This window comes from Sabethes cyaneus, chromosome 3 (genome assembly GCF_943734655.1).
Source record: "Sabethes cyaneus chromosome 3, idSabCyanKW18_F2, whole genome shotgun sequence".
In the NCBI taxonomy this organism is placed as follows: domain Eukaryota; kingdom Metazoa; phylum Arthropoda; class Insecta; order Diptera; family Culicidae; genus Sabethes; species Sabethes cyaneus.
Window position 1 is genome coordinate 160,822,181 of NC_071355.1, and position 18,035 is coordinate 160,840,215.

Here is an 18,035-nt window from a genome sequence, read left to right on the forward strand (position 1 = left end):
TTAGAATAATATAACAACAAAGAGAAGCTATGGCAGTTCCATAGTAAATAAAGCTTAGATCATTTAGAAATGGGGTACTTCCGGATACGTGTATTTTTTTGACGTAGGACAATGTCTTGCCGCAGGCTGGCATTGAACCTGTCAGTGGCTGTCATTGTCAATAACATTAAAAAAAGTTTCCCATATGTTTTCTTCGGGACTGATTTTTTTCACAGGGAGGGACGACAGGGAAGTATAGCTAACGACGATTGCATCTTGACCAATGTTTTGTCCATGTTCGGAGATGTGTGCTACAATTGATACTGTAGTGTTCGGCTGTGATCTGATTTACAGGCATGCTTGCTATTCGATTGGAGCAACAGTGGAAAGAGAATCTTTGGCGTTGTTGCAATATTGTGTGTACGTCCTAGCGGTAAATACAAATATACTGAATAGCGTTGTAGAACATTTGTAAGCAATGAAAACATCGTGTGCAAATGAAAAGTTGTTGAGAATTTTTAAGCGCTCTTTTTAAATAAATTTCGCCAGTAGTAAGAGATACCTAGATAGTGACTATAGTACTTTTCCGAAAAGCAATTTTTTGGACGTATTTAAAACAAGTTTGGATTTGAAATGGAGAGAGTTATCAAGAAGGAGCGTCAAATATAGCTTTGGCTCTCTCAAGCTCCCACCTAGCGCCTCCACGCAGATCTAAGTCAAATGATGACGGTCGATGGCCTTACCCGGAAATGCTTCATGTACTTACTGGAGCAAGGAGGTGCGAACTAGAGCGACGAATCAGATGTTTACCCTGCGTCAGTTGCTAGACAAGTTCCGGGAGTGCAACTTGCAGACAAACCATCTGTTTGTGGACTTTAAAGCGGCGTACGATTCAGTTAAACGAAATGAGCTGTGGCAGATAATGCTAGAACATGGTTTTCCGACGAAACTAGTTACGCTGATTCGTGCGACGCTACACGGATCCAAATCATGCGTTAGAATAGCGGGTGAGACCTCAGCTGCTTTCGTGACGTTGGATGGACTGAAGCAAGGGGATGCACTCTCTAACCTGCTATTCAACATTGCCTTGGAAGGTGCATTACGAAGGGCAGACGTGGAAAGGAATGGAACTATCATCACGAAATCTCACATGCTTCTTGGTTTTGCGGATCATTGGAATCAACCGTAGAGCAGTGGAAGAGGCCTTCAGGCCTTTTAAAAGGGAAGCGGCGCGATTGGGACTTACCATTAACACCACCAAAACGAAGTACATGGTTGCTGGTAGGGAACGTTGGAGCCCAAGCGAAGTTGGTACGGAGGTAGAGTTTGATGGGGAACGATATGAAGTAGTGAAGGAATTTATATACCTTGGTACACTCGTGACATATGCAACGATGTAAGCCGCGAAGTGAAACGACGAGTTGCAGCCGCGAATCGGGCTTTCTACGGATTACGTAGCCAGCTGAAGTCCCGTAGTTCGCTGATTCGCACAAAACTGGCGCTCTACAGAACACTAATCCTCCCGGTGGTCCTTTACGGATACGAATCATGGATGCTAAAGGAAGCTGATCGGCGAGTGCTTGGGGTTTTTGAGCGTAAAATTCTGCGATCTATACTTGCTGGCAAAATGGAAAATGGAGTGTGGCGCAGACGCATGAATCACGAGCTGTACAGGTTGGTTGAAAAACTACTCAAAACCTGACCTTGTACACTTTAAGGGCATTTTGAGTAGTTTCAACCTAGCTTTAGCTAAATCCGACTTATTTACGGGTAGAATCATTTAAAAGTGCACTCTCGAATCACTTCAAATCGCGCGGAGGGTTGCGGCCAGGGGATATAGATAGCAGAGTAAACATAGGTAAGCGAAGATGAATCCTTTGTAGCCAAAAAGAGAATGACGTCATTATTTCCTATGCGACTCTGGAGAATTTTACAGTGTTGCTGAATTATCACCGACCTTCAGCACAAGTAGCCAACTCCTACTTAGCCTTCGCCGACGATCTTGACATTATTACTAGAAACTTTGGGACGGCGGTGGTGGTATACTTAGACTAAAAATGGCGGTTCTTGGGAAAATTTTGTAACCCAATCCGTCGCTAAATATATGGTAGGATCAAATAAAACCAAACCAAATATGTACATGGTAGCAAGAGGCTCCAGAGCAAACAACGTTCGCCTCCTACGGACAGGGACTATTGTCGGTGATGAACTGGAAGTGTTTGATGAGTTAATACATTTGAGATCTTTGGTCAACGCCGACAATAATACAAGTAAGGAGATTCAATGACGAATTCAAGCTGCAAGTCGAGCCTACTTTCTCTCCGCAAGACGCTTCGAACAAGTAGCATACGCCTCCGCATAAAGCCGACGATGTACAAAACCCTAACCAGATCATCTGGCCGATCTGGCAGGAGATTTTTAAGTTTGCTTACAGAAGACATACATGTACGTGTCGTTTTTGAACGAAAGATGTTATAGACTATTTTTGACGGGCTATTAACGGAAAGCGGAGAGTGGCGTAGGTGTATGAACCACGAGCTACAGGTACTACTTGGAGAGATTTCCGTCGTACACCTGGCGAAAGTTGGGCGGTGGGCCGGACAAGTCGCATGGATGCAGGATGACTGTGCAGTGAAATCCGTTCTCTTCAAGCAGGGATGGCACAATCACTTTGACTCAATCACACTCATTTGACAGTAGCGTATCAGTCAAGCAAAATTTGAAAAAGTTATATATGGGACGATTGAAGAACTCAAAAGGGGTCAGTCCCGGCGTAGTGGTTAGCATTCACGCCTCTCACGCCGAGGACCTGGGTTCAAATCCCAACCCCGCAGAAGTCGCGAATGACCCAAGCTGGTTAAAGTGACTATAATCTAACAAAAAAAACCACCAATACAGTCACACACTATAGCAATCCTTATTGGCCTTGCCAGCGTTGAAAGAGATTTCGTAGGCTCTCGCACTTACAGGAAATCTCGCGCCGAACTGTCAACGCGTGAGTGTTGACGAAAGCAAAAATACTTCTCTTTCTTTTTTTCTTACGCAAAACCCTGAACAATATCAGCAACGCTGGCAAGGCCAATTCTCCCGAAAATGTTTTTCATTCGGGCGTAGCACTCAAGTTTTCCACACCCGATGCACGCTCATTGTCTATACGTCCACTAAAGCGCTATAAAGGTATACTTTTGTAGAGCTTTAAAGTCCACGCGTCGCTTGCATAATCTGTCAAATCCTGCCCGTTGAACGCCGGCTTCTGAGTTTGACTCTGCGGTTTCACCTTTATCAAGGTCGTAGCGAAAAAGGGGATTCATCGCGCATCTGCTAAATATCCACGGTTGCTCTGCTCGCGAGCAAATTCGATTTCGAGCGAAAATTTCACCCATCAGCGGCAGCAGTTTGTCCAGTGAGCTCGTACTGTAAGGTTTAGTGTTTTCGATTTAAGTGCAGTTCTAAGTAAAAGTAAGTGTTTTTTTTGCTGAATGGCTTTAATTTTTTGTTTAAATAAGTCGAAGGTTACCTTCGGCGTGCGGTGCTAGAAAATAGATGCTTATCAGTAATGCGCGATATGAGAAAGGGATTATAATACTCATTATATTGGTAATAGATTCATCGTGTACTTTTCACCGGAGTGACGGCGGCTTGCAACCGGGTGCATTAGAAAGTGGTTAAATTTAGGAAAATATTGTAAAATGAGTTTAATTTGAATTGCCTAAACTCTTCTTTGAACGAAAGTACATTGTAGTCGTGGGTTTTACACCATTTGGGAATTGACCGTGTGAACAATTCTGTAGTCAGCAAAAATGGTGGCTTCCTTCGGACAATATTCTGTTACATAAGACGAGGCTATCTAAATGCCTGCAAATTAAACAACTTTTTGCAGTTTTTGTGATACTATGAACATCAAGCTGTAATGGCTATGGCAAAATTGTTAGATGCCGGTTTAAACTGTATTTGCAAGTAGTACCCATGCCATTCGGCATGACCTCTGACTCAGAATAGAGGTCAAACAAATGAGATAGTGCTTTGAAAAATTCCTACTGGGTCTGGATGGTGAAAAATTTGTTAATTTGCTGTTTTACCATATCGAACTTTGATATTTGTTGCCTTTTGATTTATAAAGTTTTTTTAAGTTTACCAATGATGAAAATTTGTGTTAACTGAGGTAATTATTTTCCTATGATAGTTATGGTATGATGTCTACGTGGTGTTGATTATTTTTTATTACTAAAAATTGTTATAGGTATCTAGTTGGTCAAATGGTTTACCATGTAAATTAAAATAGTATAGTTATGACAACACAAACTTGTTACTTTGGACTCACCTATTGTTTTATCACTACCGAGATGATTCACCTAAAAATATTGAAATAATTTTGCATCACATGCAACACGGGGCTCAACCGAGTAAAGTAACTATAATAAACTCTATCCTTTACTCTAAACAGTGTGGCTGTCAGGACTACTTAACCAATTACAATGCGTTTAAGTGAATTTTTAACTAGAAATCTGAATCCAAGCTCAAGTTGAAGTCCACTTCCTAAAGTCCACCCTAAAGGATATAAGCGCAAATCTAAGTCCAATGGTTTAAATCCGACTACAAGATATATCACACAAACCTGTCTAACGTAGAGCTATGCTGCCCATGGATGCATAGTCGACGTAACGACCAGCATCATGATTGTTGAGAAAACGCATTTTTATCGTCAAAACGTTTAAAACCATATAATCTTTGCTATAAACTTTTTGAATCGAATAATCTGTCAATTTAGTAGAGTTTATTAATCAAAACAGGACTGATGGGGTTTTATGATTCATTCATCATTTATTGTGTTTAAAAAATGCGAACGCCAGTTTATGCGAATAAACAGACTGTTTTTTTGAACGATTATTCACATAACTTGGCGTAAAGCTACAAAAACAAATAGGTTGCTATGCTGATTGATTATGCAGGGAATCACATCAACCATTAGCATTACGTGAAACCAATAGCAGAGTAGCTCAATTTTCCTAAATTTCTCGAATATTTTCGAACAAACATATGTTATTTGAGTATTGGGCATGTGAACAACATAGTTAAGAGTGCGTAGGACCGAAAAAGTACATTTTGGTCATTTTGGTTTTACGTCAACTATGCATCCATGGGCAGTATGTACATCAACCATGCTGTCATGTCTAGAACACAAGCCTTCTGATATTTTTTTTTGTTAGGGGAAATTTGCCATTTGCCCGACACGCCCCTAGTTTTCACGAAATTAGACAAATAGCTCTCTTGTTAAGCTCCCTGCGCTTTTTAATGGTTTTCCTATTTGGATTCATACACCTCAATTTTGCATTCCGATCGGACCCGTTCAAATTATGAATTTCGATCGATGTGATCTATCTTTTTGACTAATTGATGATATACCGCAGAAAGGCACCAATAAATTATGAGTTAAAGCATCTTTCACTAAATCATTTGCTACCTGATTGTTGCATCAGCCTTGCAAATTTGTACAAATAGTCTGAGTTTTTTGGCTTATATTTTGCTACGACAGAATGCTATCCTTAACAATTTTCGATATACATTTACAAAAACTTGTCAGAGTTGGTTGACTGTCGGAGTAAATGCAGAAATTTGCGTGAAATTTGTACCCTTTCCCAAAATTGCATAGATCTGTAAAACAACCATGGTCCTTTTGTTACTGTTATTTTCGGGCCAGAACCATAAATTACAGCTTCAGTTTTTCTACCAATTTTTGAGTCATCAGTGAAAGAGATCGTTGAGCCTTCTTGATGGATCACTATACTATTTCCCAATCCGAGCACAATGTTTCGCACTAATTGTAGGTGATCGTCATCTTTATGTTTCATCCAGTCTACGTTCCATATACCTACAACGCGAGCTCTATTAAAAAAACAATGTTTTCCAGATGGATTGTGTTTTAAATTTTTAGTAAAATGTCAATAAAATCTTGACCTTGAAATAGCAACAAGCGTTCTATTGATCCGTATTACAGTCAATTACGTCACTGATAACGTACCAGGCAGCGATTACACCATCTACAATAAATGATACGAAACATTATGTAAGCATTTCATCTATATTTTTTTAGTAATTTAGTATAGCAGAGCTTTTTTTGCAAAACAAGCAACATTACTGATAAGAATGTATTATCAACGTTTGTTGTCTATCTATCATTAGGCCAAAGGTACTAATTTTGACCGCTTGGCTTTCTTCACTGTTAAATTTCAGATCCAAAATGCCGTTCAAGAGTATTAAAGCACGTCAGATCTTCGATTCTCGCGGTAACCCAACCGTCGAAGTTGACTTGGTCACCGATTTGGGTCTATTTCGTGCGGCCGTCCCATCGGGGGCTTCAACCGGTGTTCATGAAGCTTTGGAGCTGCGTGACAACGTTAAGGGTGACTGGCACGGCAAGGGTGTTCTGAAAGCAGTGGAGAACATCAACAAGACCATCGCACCAGCCGTGCTAAACTCGGGTCTCTGTGTTACTCAACAGAAAGAGGTAAGTCGTATTGTTTGGAAGTATGTCGCCAAGCCCCAATGACGAGTTCCATTTGTTATTTATTATTATTTTCAAGGGTGATAACGTATTGTAGATTCGTTGGTTAATAATTATTTCATTTTACAGATTGATGAGCTCATGTTGAAGCTGGACGGAACAGAGAACAAGTCGAAGCTGGGCGCTAACGCCATCCTCGGTGTTTCTCTAGCCATCTGCAAGGCCGGTGCCGCAAAGAAGGGCATTCCACTATACAAACATATTGCTGAGCTTTCTGGTAATGGAAACATCATTCTGCCGGTGCCGGCTTTCAATGTCATCAACGGCGGTAGCCACGCCGGTAATAAGCTTGCTATGCAAGAATTTATGATTCTTCCGACTGGAGCTTCGTCGTTCACCGAAGCCATGAAGATTGGCACTGAGGTGTACCACCACTTGAAGAGTGTTATCAAGGCTAAGTTCGGTCTGGATGCCACCGCTGTTGGTGATGAGGGTGGCTTTGCTCCCAACATTCTTGAAAATAAGGAAGCCCTGAACTTGATCCAGGATGCTATTGCAAAGGCTGGTTACACTGGCAAAGTCGAAATCGGTATGGATGTTGCTGCTTCGGAGTTCCACAAGGACGGCAAGTACGATCTGGACTTCAAAAACCCCAACTCGGACAAGAGCGCATGGCTGTCTCCGGATTCGTTGGAGGAAATGTACCAAGGATTCATCAAAGGTTTCCCTATTGTCAGCATTGAAGATCCCTTCGATCAAGACCACTGGGATGCCTGGGCAAAGATTACTGCTAATACAAGTATTCAGATTGTTGGTGACGATTTGACAGTAACTAATCCGAAGCGTATTGCTACCGCTGTTGAGAAAAAGGCTTGCAACTGCTTGTTGCTAAAGGTCAACCAGATTGGCTCTGTAACCGAATCCATCAACGCCCACTTGCTGGCCAAGAAAAACGGCTGGGGTACCATGGTATCGCATCGTTCCGGTGAAACCGAGGATACTTTTATTGCCGATCTAGTCGTTGGCTTGAGCACTGGACAAATTAAGACTGGTGCTCCATGCCGATCGGAGCGACTCGCTAAGTACAACCAGATTTTACGCATTGAAGAGGAACTTGGAGCTGACGCCAAGTTCGCCGGAAAGAATTTCCGTCATCCACAGTAAATTATCTTTAGCTTAGTATTTACTATACGCGCGTAGTTTATATTGTCTGTCACTCTCTCACACTCATCAAATGAGAAGTACTAAAATCTGCCACACAAAATAAGATCTAAAATGTAAGCATTAGTAATGTGTGTTCTAACAATGCCCATAAGACTTCAAATGGGCTAAGCGATTGGCTTTTTATGATTTACAAAATCGTTAGTTTAAATACCTACCTACCTTAACCGTAAACATATTCAGAACCCGTACAAGCGTACCATCAGGAGGATTTTTACCAACATTTAATAAAGTGATTGTTACTGTTAAAATCAATGAAGTCTTACAAAAGTAAAAATGAAGTACATGATTATTCATAATAAATACACGACATACACAACAGAATAACTGTCTTCTGCGTATTTAAATTTCGATTCGAAACGAAAGATTAAAAATAGAAATTCCGAAATGCTCGCACACAGGGGGTAAATCCACAAGGGCTTGATCATGAATGTCACGAAAAAAACGCATTCTTCCAATATTTAAAGATGCTTTGATAAACATCTCTGAAATTGTTTTGCCTATACCCGTCTTAGCGAAAATAGCAAGTTTCTGGAAATGTTTTTCTAGAAGATAGGTACATATTAGATCAAATGCACCAGATTGCCGGAAGTTTTTTTTTTCCGAGTAGACCGCTTACGTAATTTCTATTTCTTTCAAGAATTTCGAAATACCAAATTAAAGTACAAGCTAATGTATACTTTAATTGGACGAATTGGGTGCTACCATTTGAAGGCTCAACAATTCATAAACTTGTAGTCTCATACACTGTAAAAACGCTCTGTAAAAACACCTGGCTTAAGTTAGGAAATAATTAAAACACTTGAAATAGAACACGTTGTATTGCTTCAAAATTAAAAGTCCTTTAAACAGAAATATCAGTCATAATTTCACTTTTAGTTCCACTGTGAGGATGGATTACTACTACTAATGCTGCAAGTATTTACAAAATAAGGTACCTACGGATAAAACAAAATCTTCAAACAGAAAGTCTAGTTCGCCCTTTGCTGCAAATGCAGATTGCTCTCAGTAGTTTAAATAACAAAGTGATCGTAAGAAAGATCAGCGGAACGGACACCACTATCACATAGGAGATCAACTGATGGAAACGGTTGGTAGTCCAGAGAACCGTATATTGTAAATTGGTACCGTCTGTGGAGGGAAAACTTGAAATTAAACGTAACTACAGCACTATGCAAATCACTTACCTATGACCGCAAAACCGTAACCAATGTCGGACACTCCCATACGGTAGGAACAAGTCGGTATGACGATCTCCAACAATTCCTGTGTGTCATGATGATACCGCAGATCAAAGTTATGCACCTTGTAGGCAGTCTTTTTATCACCACTCAGCGGCATGTAGGTAGCCGATCGCAAATGTTTACGGTGTATTCGAACGTACCGAGAGGAGTGTAAATGACCGGAAAAAATTACGTTGGGCTTAAGTTTTTCAATTGCCTAGAAAATAAATTTTTGTATTATTTCAGATTAAAATATCGTAAGCATTCATACATCATAAGTAAACGTTCCCGGCGTACTCAAAAATGGCATATGGCTTAAAAAAATTCTTATATACTGATCGGATGCATCATCCCCTTGTTCGTTTATAAGTCGAGGATCATTCAATGGCATTTCATGAGTAATACGATTGATATTATAGATCGTAATATTCTCGTTGATGATCCAGGCAGGTTTCTCACTAAAGTACTGTCGAAATCGTCGCACTATCGACGGTTTCACTTCTACTCCTTCTCCTCCGATGTCATTATCTCCAGATACATAGATCAACTGCCAGATAAAGTGCATAAGATAAATCAATTTATTACAAAACCCAAAAAATGCAAACCACTCACCTTTGCGGTCGCGTGTCTGGGGAATATCGCTCCAAAACGCTCATAATACTCTTTGAAGTAGTCTTCATTTGTAGTTATTCCTTCATCCATTAAATCGCCCAGAAAACAGATGACATCCGGCCTCACATGCTCAAGGGCCCTTTCATAGTACCACGCTAAGTAACGGTCCGAATCATAATTGGCCATCCCGGAATAAAAATGGGTATCGAACGAGTTACCTAATATCTGCGGGTCTCCAACAAACAACATTCGCAAACAATTTTCTGAGTTTGAAAACGAGATAAGCATAAGTAGGTATGTAATAAGTTCAATTAAGTCTTACCTTTTTTACAGTAAATATTCGACCACTTGAGTTTTTGAAGAACATAAATCAATACTTCATTGTAAAGAATAAGTATAAACAGCACCATTAAATAGATACGCCATATGGGGTGTAATCTAAAGATATTCAAATGGGATTAGTTATGCAATTTTATAAAAATGACTGCAAACATTCCAATTTACCTCATGAATTTCTTTCTCATTCTAGACAACGAAAACTTAGCCATATTGAACAATTATGTGTCATTCTTTTTACTCATGCCTTAGGCTAATTTGTCGACTTAATTAAGGACTACAGCGTGACTAAACAGTTTACAAAACTTGCGTTGAACAAAAATTTCGGACAGCAGAATGTGTAAAAGCGTAAGGAAATAAATAAACACGATTTGCCGATTCCGTACTTCAGTACAAACGTCAAAATTTAAAAAAGAATAAAAAATCACAGCTGATTTTGATAGTGATGCCAGATAGATATATCCTATGCTTGATTCTATGTTTTTAATGAAATGCCCGCAATTTTCCGCATTTTCCAAATACCCAGAACCTTGATAATCTTAAATAGCAGAATAGCGAATTCATAAATTAACCGTGCTAATTCGAACAAAACTCTTGCTATTTTAACTATTTTAATGATACGAAATCATCAGGTCTAGTGATCAAATTGTTTAATCAGCTAGAATTTTGTGAATATTTTCGAAAAATTTGCAACTGTCCAGGATTGGGCACTGTCTTGAGTATGGTGCTGGCACCGTATTTCTAGATGAATTTTGAGTACAACATCCAGTTTAATTAAAGGTCAGGTTTCACGTCTAAATTAGCCCAAATTTAAATTCAATTTTATATCAATTTGAAGTCAAAATTCAAGTTCCATTTCAGGCCCATTTTCACTTCTATTAAAATTTAACTTGGAATTGTATTTGAACTTACATTTGAAAATAATTTCACAATCGGAGCTGAAATTGCACATAAAATAAGACACAAAGATTCACTTAAAATTGAAACGGGAACTTATGGAGAAACTTCCAGGGTAGATGCAACTAGTCCGGGTGGCTTAAAATGCCGTTTTCAGCCGTGTAGCAAACATAGAGTCGTTTGGCAATTTTATCTGATTTGAAATTGGAGTTATGTTAGGACCAATTTGGACTTGAAGCTTTACTTCAAATTGAATTGAAAGTTCGACTTAAAATTAAATTTAAAGTTGGACTTGAAATTAGTGATCATATTTTTCTTAACATTGAACTTGAAATGGGACGTGGAATTGAACTCAATTTTGGATTCGATGTTGATATGGACTATAAATCGTAGCTGAAATTTTATTGGAAATTGGGCTTAAATTTGGAGCAATTCAGACTAGAAGATTCGTAACAAATTAAATTGGAAGTTGAGGATTGGGTTTCAAATTGTACTTGAAATTAAACGTGAAGTAGGATTTACAATGAAACATGATATTTAGCTCGAAATCGGACTTAAAATTGAACTTGAAATTATGCGTGAAACTACCCTTAAATTAGACGTAATTTTTGACGTAGGACTACGTCTTTGTTTGCTATACTGGGACTGGGTAGCACTTTGTGAAAACAAAAATAGAAGTGTAAAGGCCCGCGCACAATTGGTACTTTATGGTTGCGTTTGCGTAGATTTGACAGATAATCTGTCAAATTGTATGGGATAACAGTCAGATTTGCGCAAACGCAACCGTAAAGTACCAATTCTGCGCGGGCCTTAACGTTTGAATGAAAGATTTCAAATGCTAATAACTACTAAACTATTGAACGAAACTGAACAATTTATATGTCGTTGGATAGATAAAATAACCAGCAATTTTATGGAGGGGACAAGAGATCAGCTTTAAGGAGGGCATACGAGGGGAGGGGGGCTCCTATACAAATGAAACACAAATTACCTCAAAATTCGAGAACTAATCAATTTTCTATGGTAAATTGAGACCCTACCCGTCTTTAGGAGGGGGCTCCCATATAAATAATATGCAAATTTTCTCATAACTCGAGAGCTAATCAAGCAAAAGGAACCAAATTTGGCATGTGGGCGTTTTAGAAGGCAGGAACTTTTTCTATGGTGTACTGAGACCCATCTGTCTTTTAATAGGGGGGCTCCTGTACAAATGAAACACAAATTTCCTCATAACTCAAGAACTAATTAAGCAACTGGAGTCTGTGAAAGTAAACTAGTAAAACATTTTCTGAGCAGAAGACAGTGAATCGACGCCGCTAACTTACGTGCCTGTTGCCATTTATGTCAAAAAAGAAGAACATTCGAATAGCACGTCATATTTACAATGAACGCGCTTTAGCTTTAATGTTATTTGTAACCAATGGCCTTTTTAAAGGCCACAAGCGAGTTAGAGTAAGATTATTGAAACATGACATGGTAAGCTACGCATAATCATATTTAATACAATAATCTGTGGGCTGGTCATTCATTATTATTTCAACCTTTATGCTGCACACAAGTGATTTTTAAAAGGAATCTCCATGTCTCAATGATTGCAGGCGTTGTACTTATGAACTCCCGTCCACGTATTTTCAAAGCCACCATTGCATTCATAAAAGAATTGAGTCTGAATATATCGCTCTTCTCTTTCAAACATTCACTTAAACAATGGCACTCACAGATTCTTATAAACATACATATGCCAGAAATGCAGTTTACATTAGTCTATGATCTAATGATCTGATATTGTCCTAACGTCACCCTTTCGTAAAACCTTTAGGGCTGTATACCTTGTAATTTTTGTTTTCAAATTTTGTTCATTATAATGATAATTATTGGTGATTTATCTTATACATAAAATAGTCTATACGAATATTTATTTATTTATTTACTATTTGATGGGGCTTTCAACCTGTGGCCTCTACGCATAGAAATTTTAAAGTAAGTTAGATCTTTTTAAAGCCTGTGTTCGAGTGTGTCGAGATCAAGTAGACGACATCTATCTTCGTAAGGTGGCAAATAAATCTTCTTTGTACCCGTTCAATCCATATGACCCAAGTAAGGTACCTCGGAAATCAAACAAGATTACAATTCTCTAGAAGCGGACGATCTAGGGCACAATATAATGATTTAAGGCAGTGGGTGCTCTTAAAGTTTCTCTCAATCTTGGATATTTCCTTAAACGACCACTTCGGCCGGGGTACCTAGAAGCTGCTACTATGGCGAGCTGCGGAGGTTCGAAAACAGACATTGAGGAAGCCTGCAAGTCGTAGGCGAAATACGTATCTGTCGAGAATAAAATATACATAGTAGAATTAAATTGGATAAGCTTTCTTTTTATCTAATTTCCAGGATTTGTACTCTACTAAAACGCTCGAAAAATTTCAGTCTTATATTTGATGCAGAAAATTCAAATAGCAACATTTAAATCAAGTCAGCATGCTCGGGTTAGCGAGGGGTTTGAAACTTTATCGCAAATAAATACTTCACTTGTTTTATTCAATTAAGCTAGCCCGGTTCACAGTGACAGTTCTCACCCAGTTTTACCGGATTCCCCCAATAGTTCAATGAACAAAAACAATCCCAGCTGGCTTCTCTCGCTCAGTATTAAACCACTCACGATTCTTTCGAACAATTTAGATTCCGCGACAATTCCGTACATTCTGACGATCGCCAGATTTATATACCAGCAAAAACATATACGATTGTTTCCAAATGTCAGGAAATTTACCTTGTTCGAAAGACTTGTTAAAAATTGAACACAACGGATCCGCCATCAATTTTATTCATAGTCTCAAAGTTGTAAGAACAAATTAGAAATTGAATATAGAAAAAAAATAGTTAGATAACACGTAAGTTGCATTGTATTGTTCATTTTTACTTTTATTTCACTGCTCTATTTGATTGTTGTTGCAATGCGTGATCAAGTGTAGTTGAAATGGATACGAAGGTGTAAGTTTAATTTTTATTTTTATTTATTACAAAGAATAGAATATATTACGTTGAAAATTTATTTTTATATTTTTGATACCTTCTTGTAAATCAAAGAATTGAATTTGAGACAGAATCAACCTTTCGAACTGAGATCGATATAAAATATCGAAGAGAAAGAGCCTAAAAATCGATTCAGCGAAAAACCAACTCGGTTCAGCTTGCCCATTGCTTGTTTGGTTTACTTTTATTTACTATTTTAGTCGTGTTTTGCTACCCGGGCGGTGTGGTTGTGTTTTGTCGCTTGTTCGCATTGTAGTGTTTCAGTTTTCCCGTTGACCTGTGCAAACTGAGCAAACGAAATAAACAGGACGACGAAAGGAGGTTCGCTGTCTGCTGCCGGCTATTTCCGAAGCAGTTCTTTTGTGCGGTTATTGACGGTGGGTCACATCTATTCACTACACGCCAGATTTAGCATTATTTGATTGGTATTTTTATTGCATTACTCACCCATCGCGTCATATTTCGTGGTCATTCAGCAGTATGATGATGTATGGTGGATTGTGGATATTTTTTCTGTGCTTCACGGCAAGCATGGTTGGCTGGCGGACGACGGTTTTTGGGTGTTGGTGTATTGGTGGTCGAATTAAATCTTTAGTGCTGTGATCTTTATTCGTATTTGGGGCGCTGCTGCTTGATACGTTTCTTCGCTTTTGAATCTACCTTGGCGGGTTCCCCAATACACCCACTTTGTCGGTGCGGAGTATTCGAAATCGCACTCTGCGGCGATACTTCCATCGGATGAAAGTAGTCATAGTGAAATTATTTCAACAGTTTTCACAGAAATACTTACAGAAATTCCATTGGAATATTTTTTTTTTTTAGTTCTAGAATTTGGTTGATGTTTTGAGTAGGTACTAAAATTTTTTATTCGAAATATCGCCAACCATGTTACGCCGCATGAGCTCTTTTGTTTTCGCCCGTGGCTTTGCTTAGCAATACATGTTCGGATTGTTCACGATTCAGCCGGCCGTCGAACGATGGGACCTCATTTCAGGGTATCGAGACTTTCTATATCCAGCGATGTTTATTGCTCAAAGTTCCACTTGGGCGTTTCGGCGTTGTGCGTTTTGTGCGGGCACCCGTACTCAATAAAGTTCATTCAACATTGATGGAAGAAAAGTTAAACTGATTGAGGAAGTGTAGCAAAAATATACTACTCTTTCAGGTGTTTTACTGCTACTGTTACGACTAGACGGTTCGTTGCCAATGGGCACCAGTTTCTTGCGTTTGAAAGATGTGCGACCAACGAAAATAAATACCCCTAGTGGTGTCCCGTGAAGAACGTTCCCACTGACAGAAAACTGATGATTTACTGATAAGCAACAGTGTAGAGTGAACTGAAGATCAAAGTATTATCTAGTGAATATCTTGCATAAATAAACGATGTTTCTTTGCACTGGGACGGGACTGTCCGAAGAAAAAGCTCGGTTCTTTTAGCCCTTGTAAGAAAGAAGCCGAGGAACGTTACTCGAAGAAAACCAAATGTGAATGTAGGGGAAATAACGTTTTGCGTTATGTCTTCTGAATATTAATGTGGCAAGGCAGATAATAAATACGTATGGCGGTTGATTGGAGTTCGGGTAATTGGATGTCACAGGCAGTAAAGGTGAGCGTACCATGTGTGTTTTGAATGCCGCAACAAATTAGTGGGTTTGAAGGTAATAATTTTACAAGTATTAATTAGACGAATGGCTGTAATCGCCGATTAGCAGCAAAGCGTTGAAGTAAACCTGGTTCGGCTTATGAACAGTGAAAGTAATTGTTGATTCAAAGTGCTCCAGCATTGGCTATCGCATATGCTCTACAATGTTGTAAATATTTTGTGTACCTCTATAATGGTATTTAAATTGTGTTCTTGCAAAGTTGGACTTGATTCTTTTTATCGTTGGATTACGTTCCTGTACTTTATTGAGAGTTCTGCTAAAGTTACTATCCACACTAGTTAGATAAAATGCTAGCTTAACCTTCAAATTTTCATTCAATTCCATTTTCAGTTATTCATGTTAAATGAATGTACATTTCCTTTAAATTCATTATCCTATCTTATTAATATGAATTTAAAACAAAATCCAATGTGATGTAATGTGATAAATACATTAATAAATACTATTTGTGAAAGTTAAGGTTATATTTTATAATAATTCAAAACGTGTTTTTCGTATAAGTGTTAGCGTACGGTTGCATTATTTTATGAAAACAAAATGTAACGATTTGTATTACAAAATTACTTTGCGTTTGTACCATAGTCATACAAAGTGCTACATCTGTTTCAGTCAAATTTTGACACTGAGGTATATGCCTATCGTGTTTCCACCTCAATGGAGGTAACTCCAACGGAAATTAAGTAACTAAATGTTACCGGATATCAGTAGTTACTTGCATACTGGTACTTTAACGGTTCTACATTCATATTTATTTCGCAAACGCATCGTTAACATGCTTTGTTGCTTGTATCGATTGCATTTGCAGGGTGACTTCAAGAATTCTTTGATCAAAGCACCTTCGACTCTCCAAAGGTTTCAAAAACCACGCGGATTAATAAAATTTGAAACTCAGTATAAAAATGCAAAAAAAAGTTTTGGCCAACAAATTTTACGTTGTAAATGTAAGTTGCCATACAATTTTAACATTTTTCTAAGAAATACAGGGATACTTCGATATAAGAACCTTGAGATAAAACAATCTATATAAGGTAACTCAGTATAAGACAATTCTTTCTTCGATTTTTTTTTATACAACTAATTTTAATTAGAAAACGTCACACCATATCTAGGAATTCAGACTTTCACTTGAATCGCTTACTCGTAGTTAATGGTGCAATAGTTTCAAACTAATGCGTTTATGCTGTTTACGTTACATATGTAACATGCTGAAAAAATTAACAGTTTTTGGATTTTTTGTTTTGCTCAAGCATGGGAACTGGTGCCTGAAGATTCAATCACAAAATCGTGGAATATTCTGTATAATCCAGACCAGATTCACGAAAATGATCTCCCGCTAGTAGTTTTGAGAGAAGGGATAAGGGCTATTTCAGAAAAAATTAGTACTGTTAACGAATTGTTCAATGAAGCACGAAGATCGAATTATTCAAAAGAAACATTCTTAATCCGTTCGTTGCTGATGAAACATTGTATGGTGCAAGGAATTCTATGATCGATAACAACCAAAATTCCCAAGAATTATTTGCTCCTGACAACGAAATCATATGGCACTATACAAGTTACGCATATGAACAAAATTGGCACGAATAGGGTGCATAGAATGTTCTAAGCGACTTACCCTTGGTAAACCCACTCTTCTTCACCCGATCTTATCTTTAAACAATGAATCTAGCCGAATTTGAAGTCCTGAAAAGGAAACATCATAGAAAAGTGAGCGGTCATTCTTTTCTTTTGCCAGAATGCATCCAAATACCTACTACAAGGTTTTGTTCGAAACAGTTGTCTTGCATGGAAACAGGGCTGAAGGGATATTTGTGCATGGGACGTGACGCAGCAATTCTCAAAGCGAGGAAAATCAGTAACTGCCTTATCAAAGAATAGTTTTTGATCGTTTCATTTGCTGCTTTGCGTCAGTTAGTTGCTTACGATGCTTTACATAGTTTCAATTGTATTTTTGTCAAGTATGCAAATAGCGATAGAGTGGCAAAAAGACACTCGAAACGAAAGAGGACGTTAGCTAATTGATATTTTAACTGATTTAACTGGTAATTATACTTCAAATCAATCTATCACAATGAATGGTGTTATCAACAATTTCGTCGTAGTTGACGATTGCGAAACAGTTGTAAATAATAACTCAGAATAGTTATTTATTTTTTCGGTTTAACCGCAGTTGTAAGTAAGCTCCTTAAGTAAGTTGAAACTGCATACCAGTTTAAAGTTGACTAGTGCTACAAGTCTTGCAAAAATTGTCAAAATGCGAAATCATCGCCAATCATTAGAAGATGTGTAATTGTGATCTGATGGCTTAACTCTTAGTGTAACCACAGAGAACAGACATCCATTCAGGAACAAATTTTTCGGGAATTCTTGGATAAAATTTCAAATTAAAATCACCTAATATGCTAGCGATACCACCACTATAGTTTCCTAACTAAATGATTCATTTGATTTGCACACTGACAACCTTTGGCTCTTCTGGCGCTAGTATATATGGACTATATGCGTTATGCTAGCGCCAAAAGCTAGCTGCTGTGAGTTTAGCGTAGAATTTCATGCGCCTTTAGCGAC

General features: G+C 38.3%; 3 protein-coding genes across 5 annotated transcripts in view; 2 read left to right on the forward strand and 1 right to left on the reverse strand.

The window, feature by feature from the left end:
• The first annotated feature begins 3,311 nt into the window (after window positions 1-3,311).
• On the forward strand, window positions 3,312-8,043 carry LOC128743846 (enolase). Of its 2 annotated transcripts, none has more exons than XM_053840527.1 (3): window positions 3,312-3,438; window positions 6,211-6,484; window positions 6,611-8,043. In XM_053840527.1, the coding sequence occupies exons 2-3, from the start codon at window positions 6,218-6,220 to the stop codon at window positions 7,643-7,645; spliced, it is 1,302 nt and encodes a 433-aa protein (XP_053696502.1). In that variant the 5' UTR covers window positions 3,312-3,438; window positions 6,211-6,217; the 3' UTR covers window positions 7,646-8,043. The 2 variants fall into 2 exon arrangements, with proteins under 2 accessions (XP_053696502.1, XP_053696501.1); XM_053840526.1 differs by lacking the exon at window positions 3,312-3,438 and adding an exon at window positions 5,889-6,043.
• Window positions 8,044-8,395: 352 nt separating this feature from the next.
• On the reverse strand, window positions 8,396-10,205 carry LOC128743196 (uncharacterized). Its single transcript, XM_053839724.1, has 6 exons — window positions 10,042-10,205; window positions 9,860-9,975; window positions 9,538-9,800; window positions 9,197-9,472; window positions 8,890-9,142; window positions 8,396-8,833 (listed from the first exon to the last, which is right to left on the reverse strand). The coding sequence occupies exons 1-6, from the start codon at window positions 10,083-10,085 to the stop codon at window positions 8,661-8,663; spliced, it is 1,125 nt and encodes a 374-aa protein (XP_053695699.1). The 5' UTR covers window positions 10,086-10,205; the 3' UTR covers window positions 8,396-8,660.
• Window positions 10,206-14,019: 3,814 nt separating this feature from the next.
• Window positions 14,020-18,035, forward strand: part of LOC128744379 (uncharacterized) — a 60,086-nt gene continuing 56,070 nt past the window's right edge. Inside the window, exon 1 of one of the 2 annotated variants that reach the window (XM_053841355.1) lies at window positions 14,020-14,180. The gene's annotated coding sequence lies outside the window, so the exon portion shown is untranslated. Of the gene's footprint in view, window positions 14,181-14,871; window positions 15,410-18,035 lie in introns of those variants that run through there. The other variant, XM_053841356.1, reaches the window with a different exon arrangement.

Excerpts from the sequence above, each read along its gene's own strand:
- LOC128743846 (XM_053840526.1), top strand. Across the intron at positions 6,485-6,610 it reads GTGTTACTCAACAGAAAGAG|ATTGATGAGCTCATGTTGAA; the intron begins GTAAGTCGTATT and ends TTCATTTTACAG.
- LOC128743196 (XM_053839724.1), bottom strand. The coding sequence starts at position 10,085 with ATGGCTAAGTTTTCGTTGTCTAGAATGAGAAAGAAATTCATGAG. Across the intron at positions 9,473-9,537 it reads CCAGACACGCGACCGCAAAG|TTGATCTATGTATCTGGAGA; the intron begins GTGAGTGGTTTG and ends TTTATCTGGCAG. Across the intron at positions 8,834-8,889 it reads TTACGGTTTTGCGGTCATAG|ACGGTACCAATTTACAATAT; the intron begins GTAAGTGATTTG and ends TTCCCTCCACAG.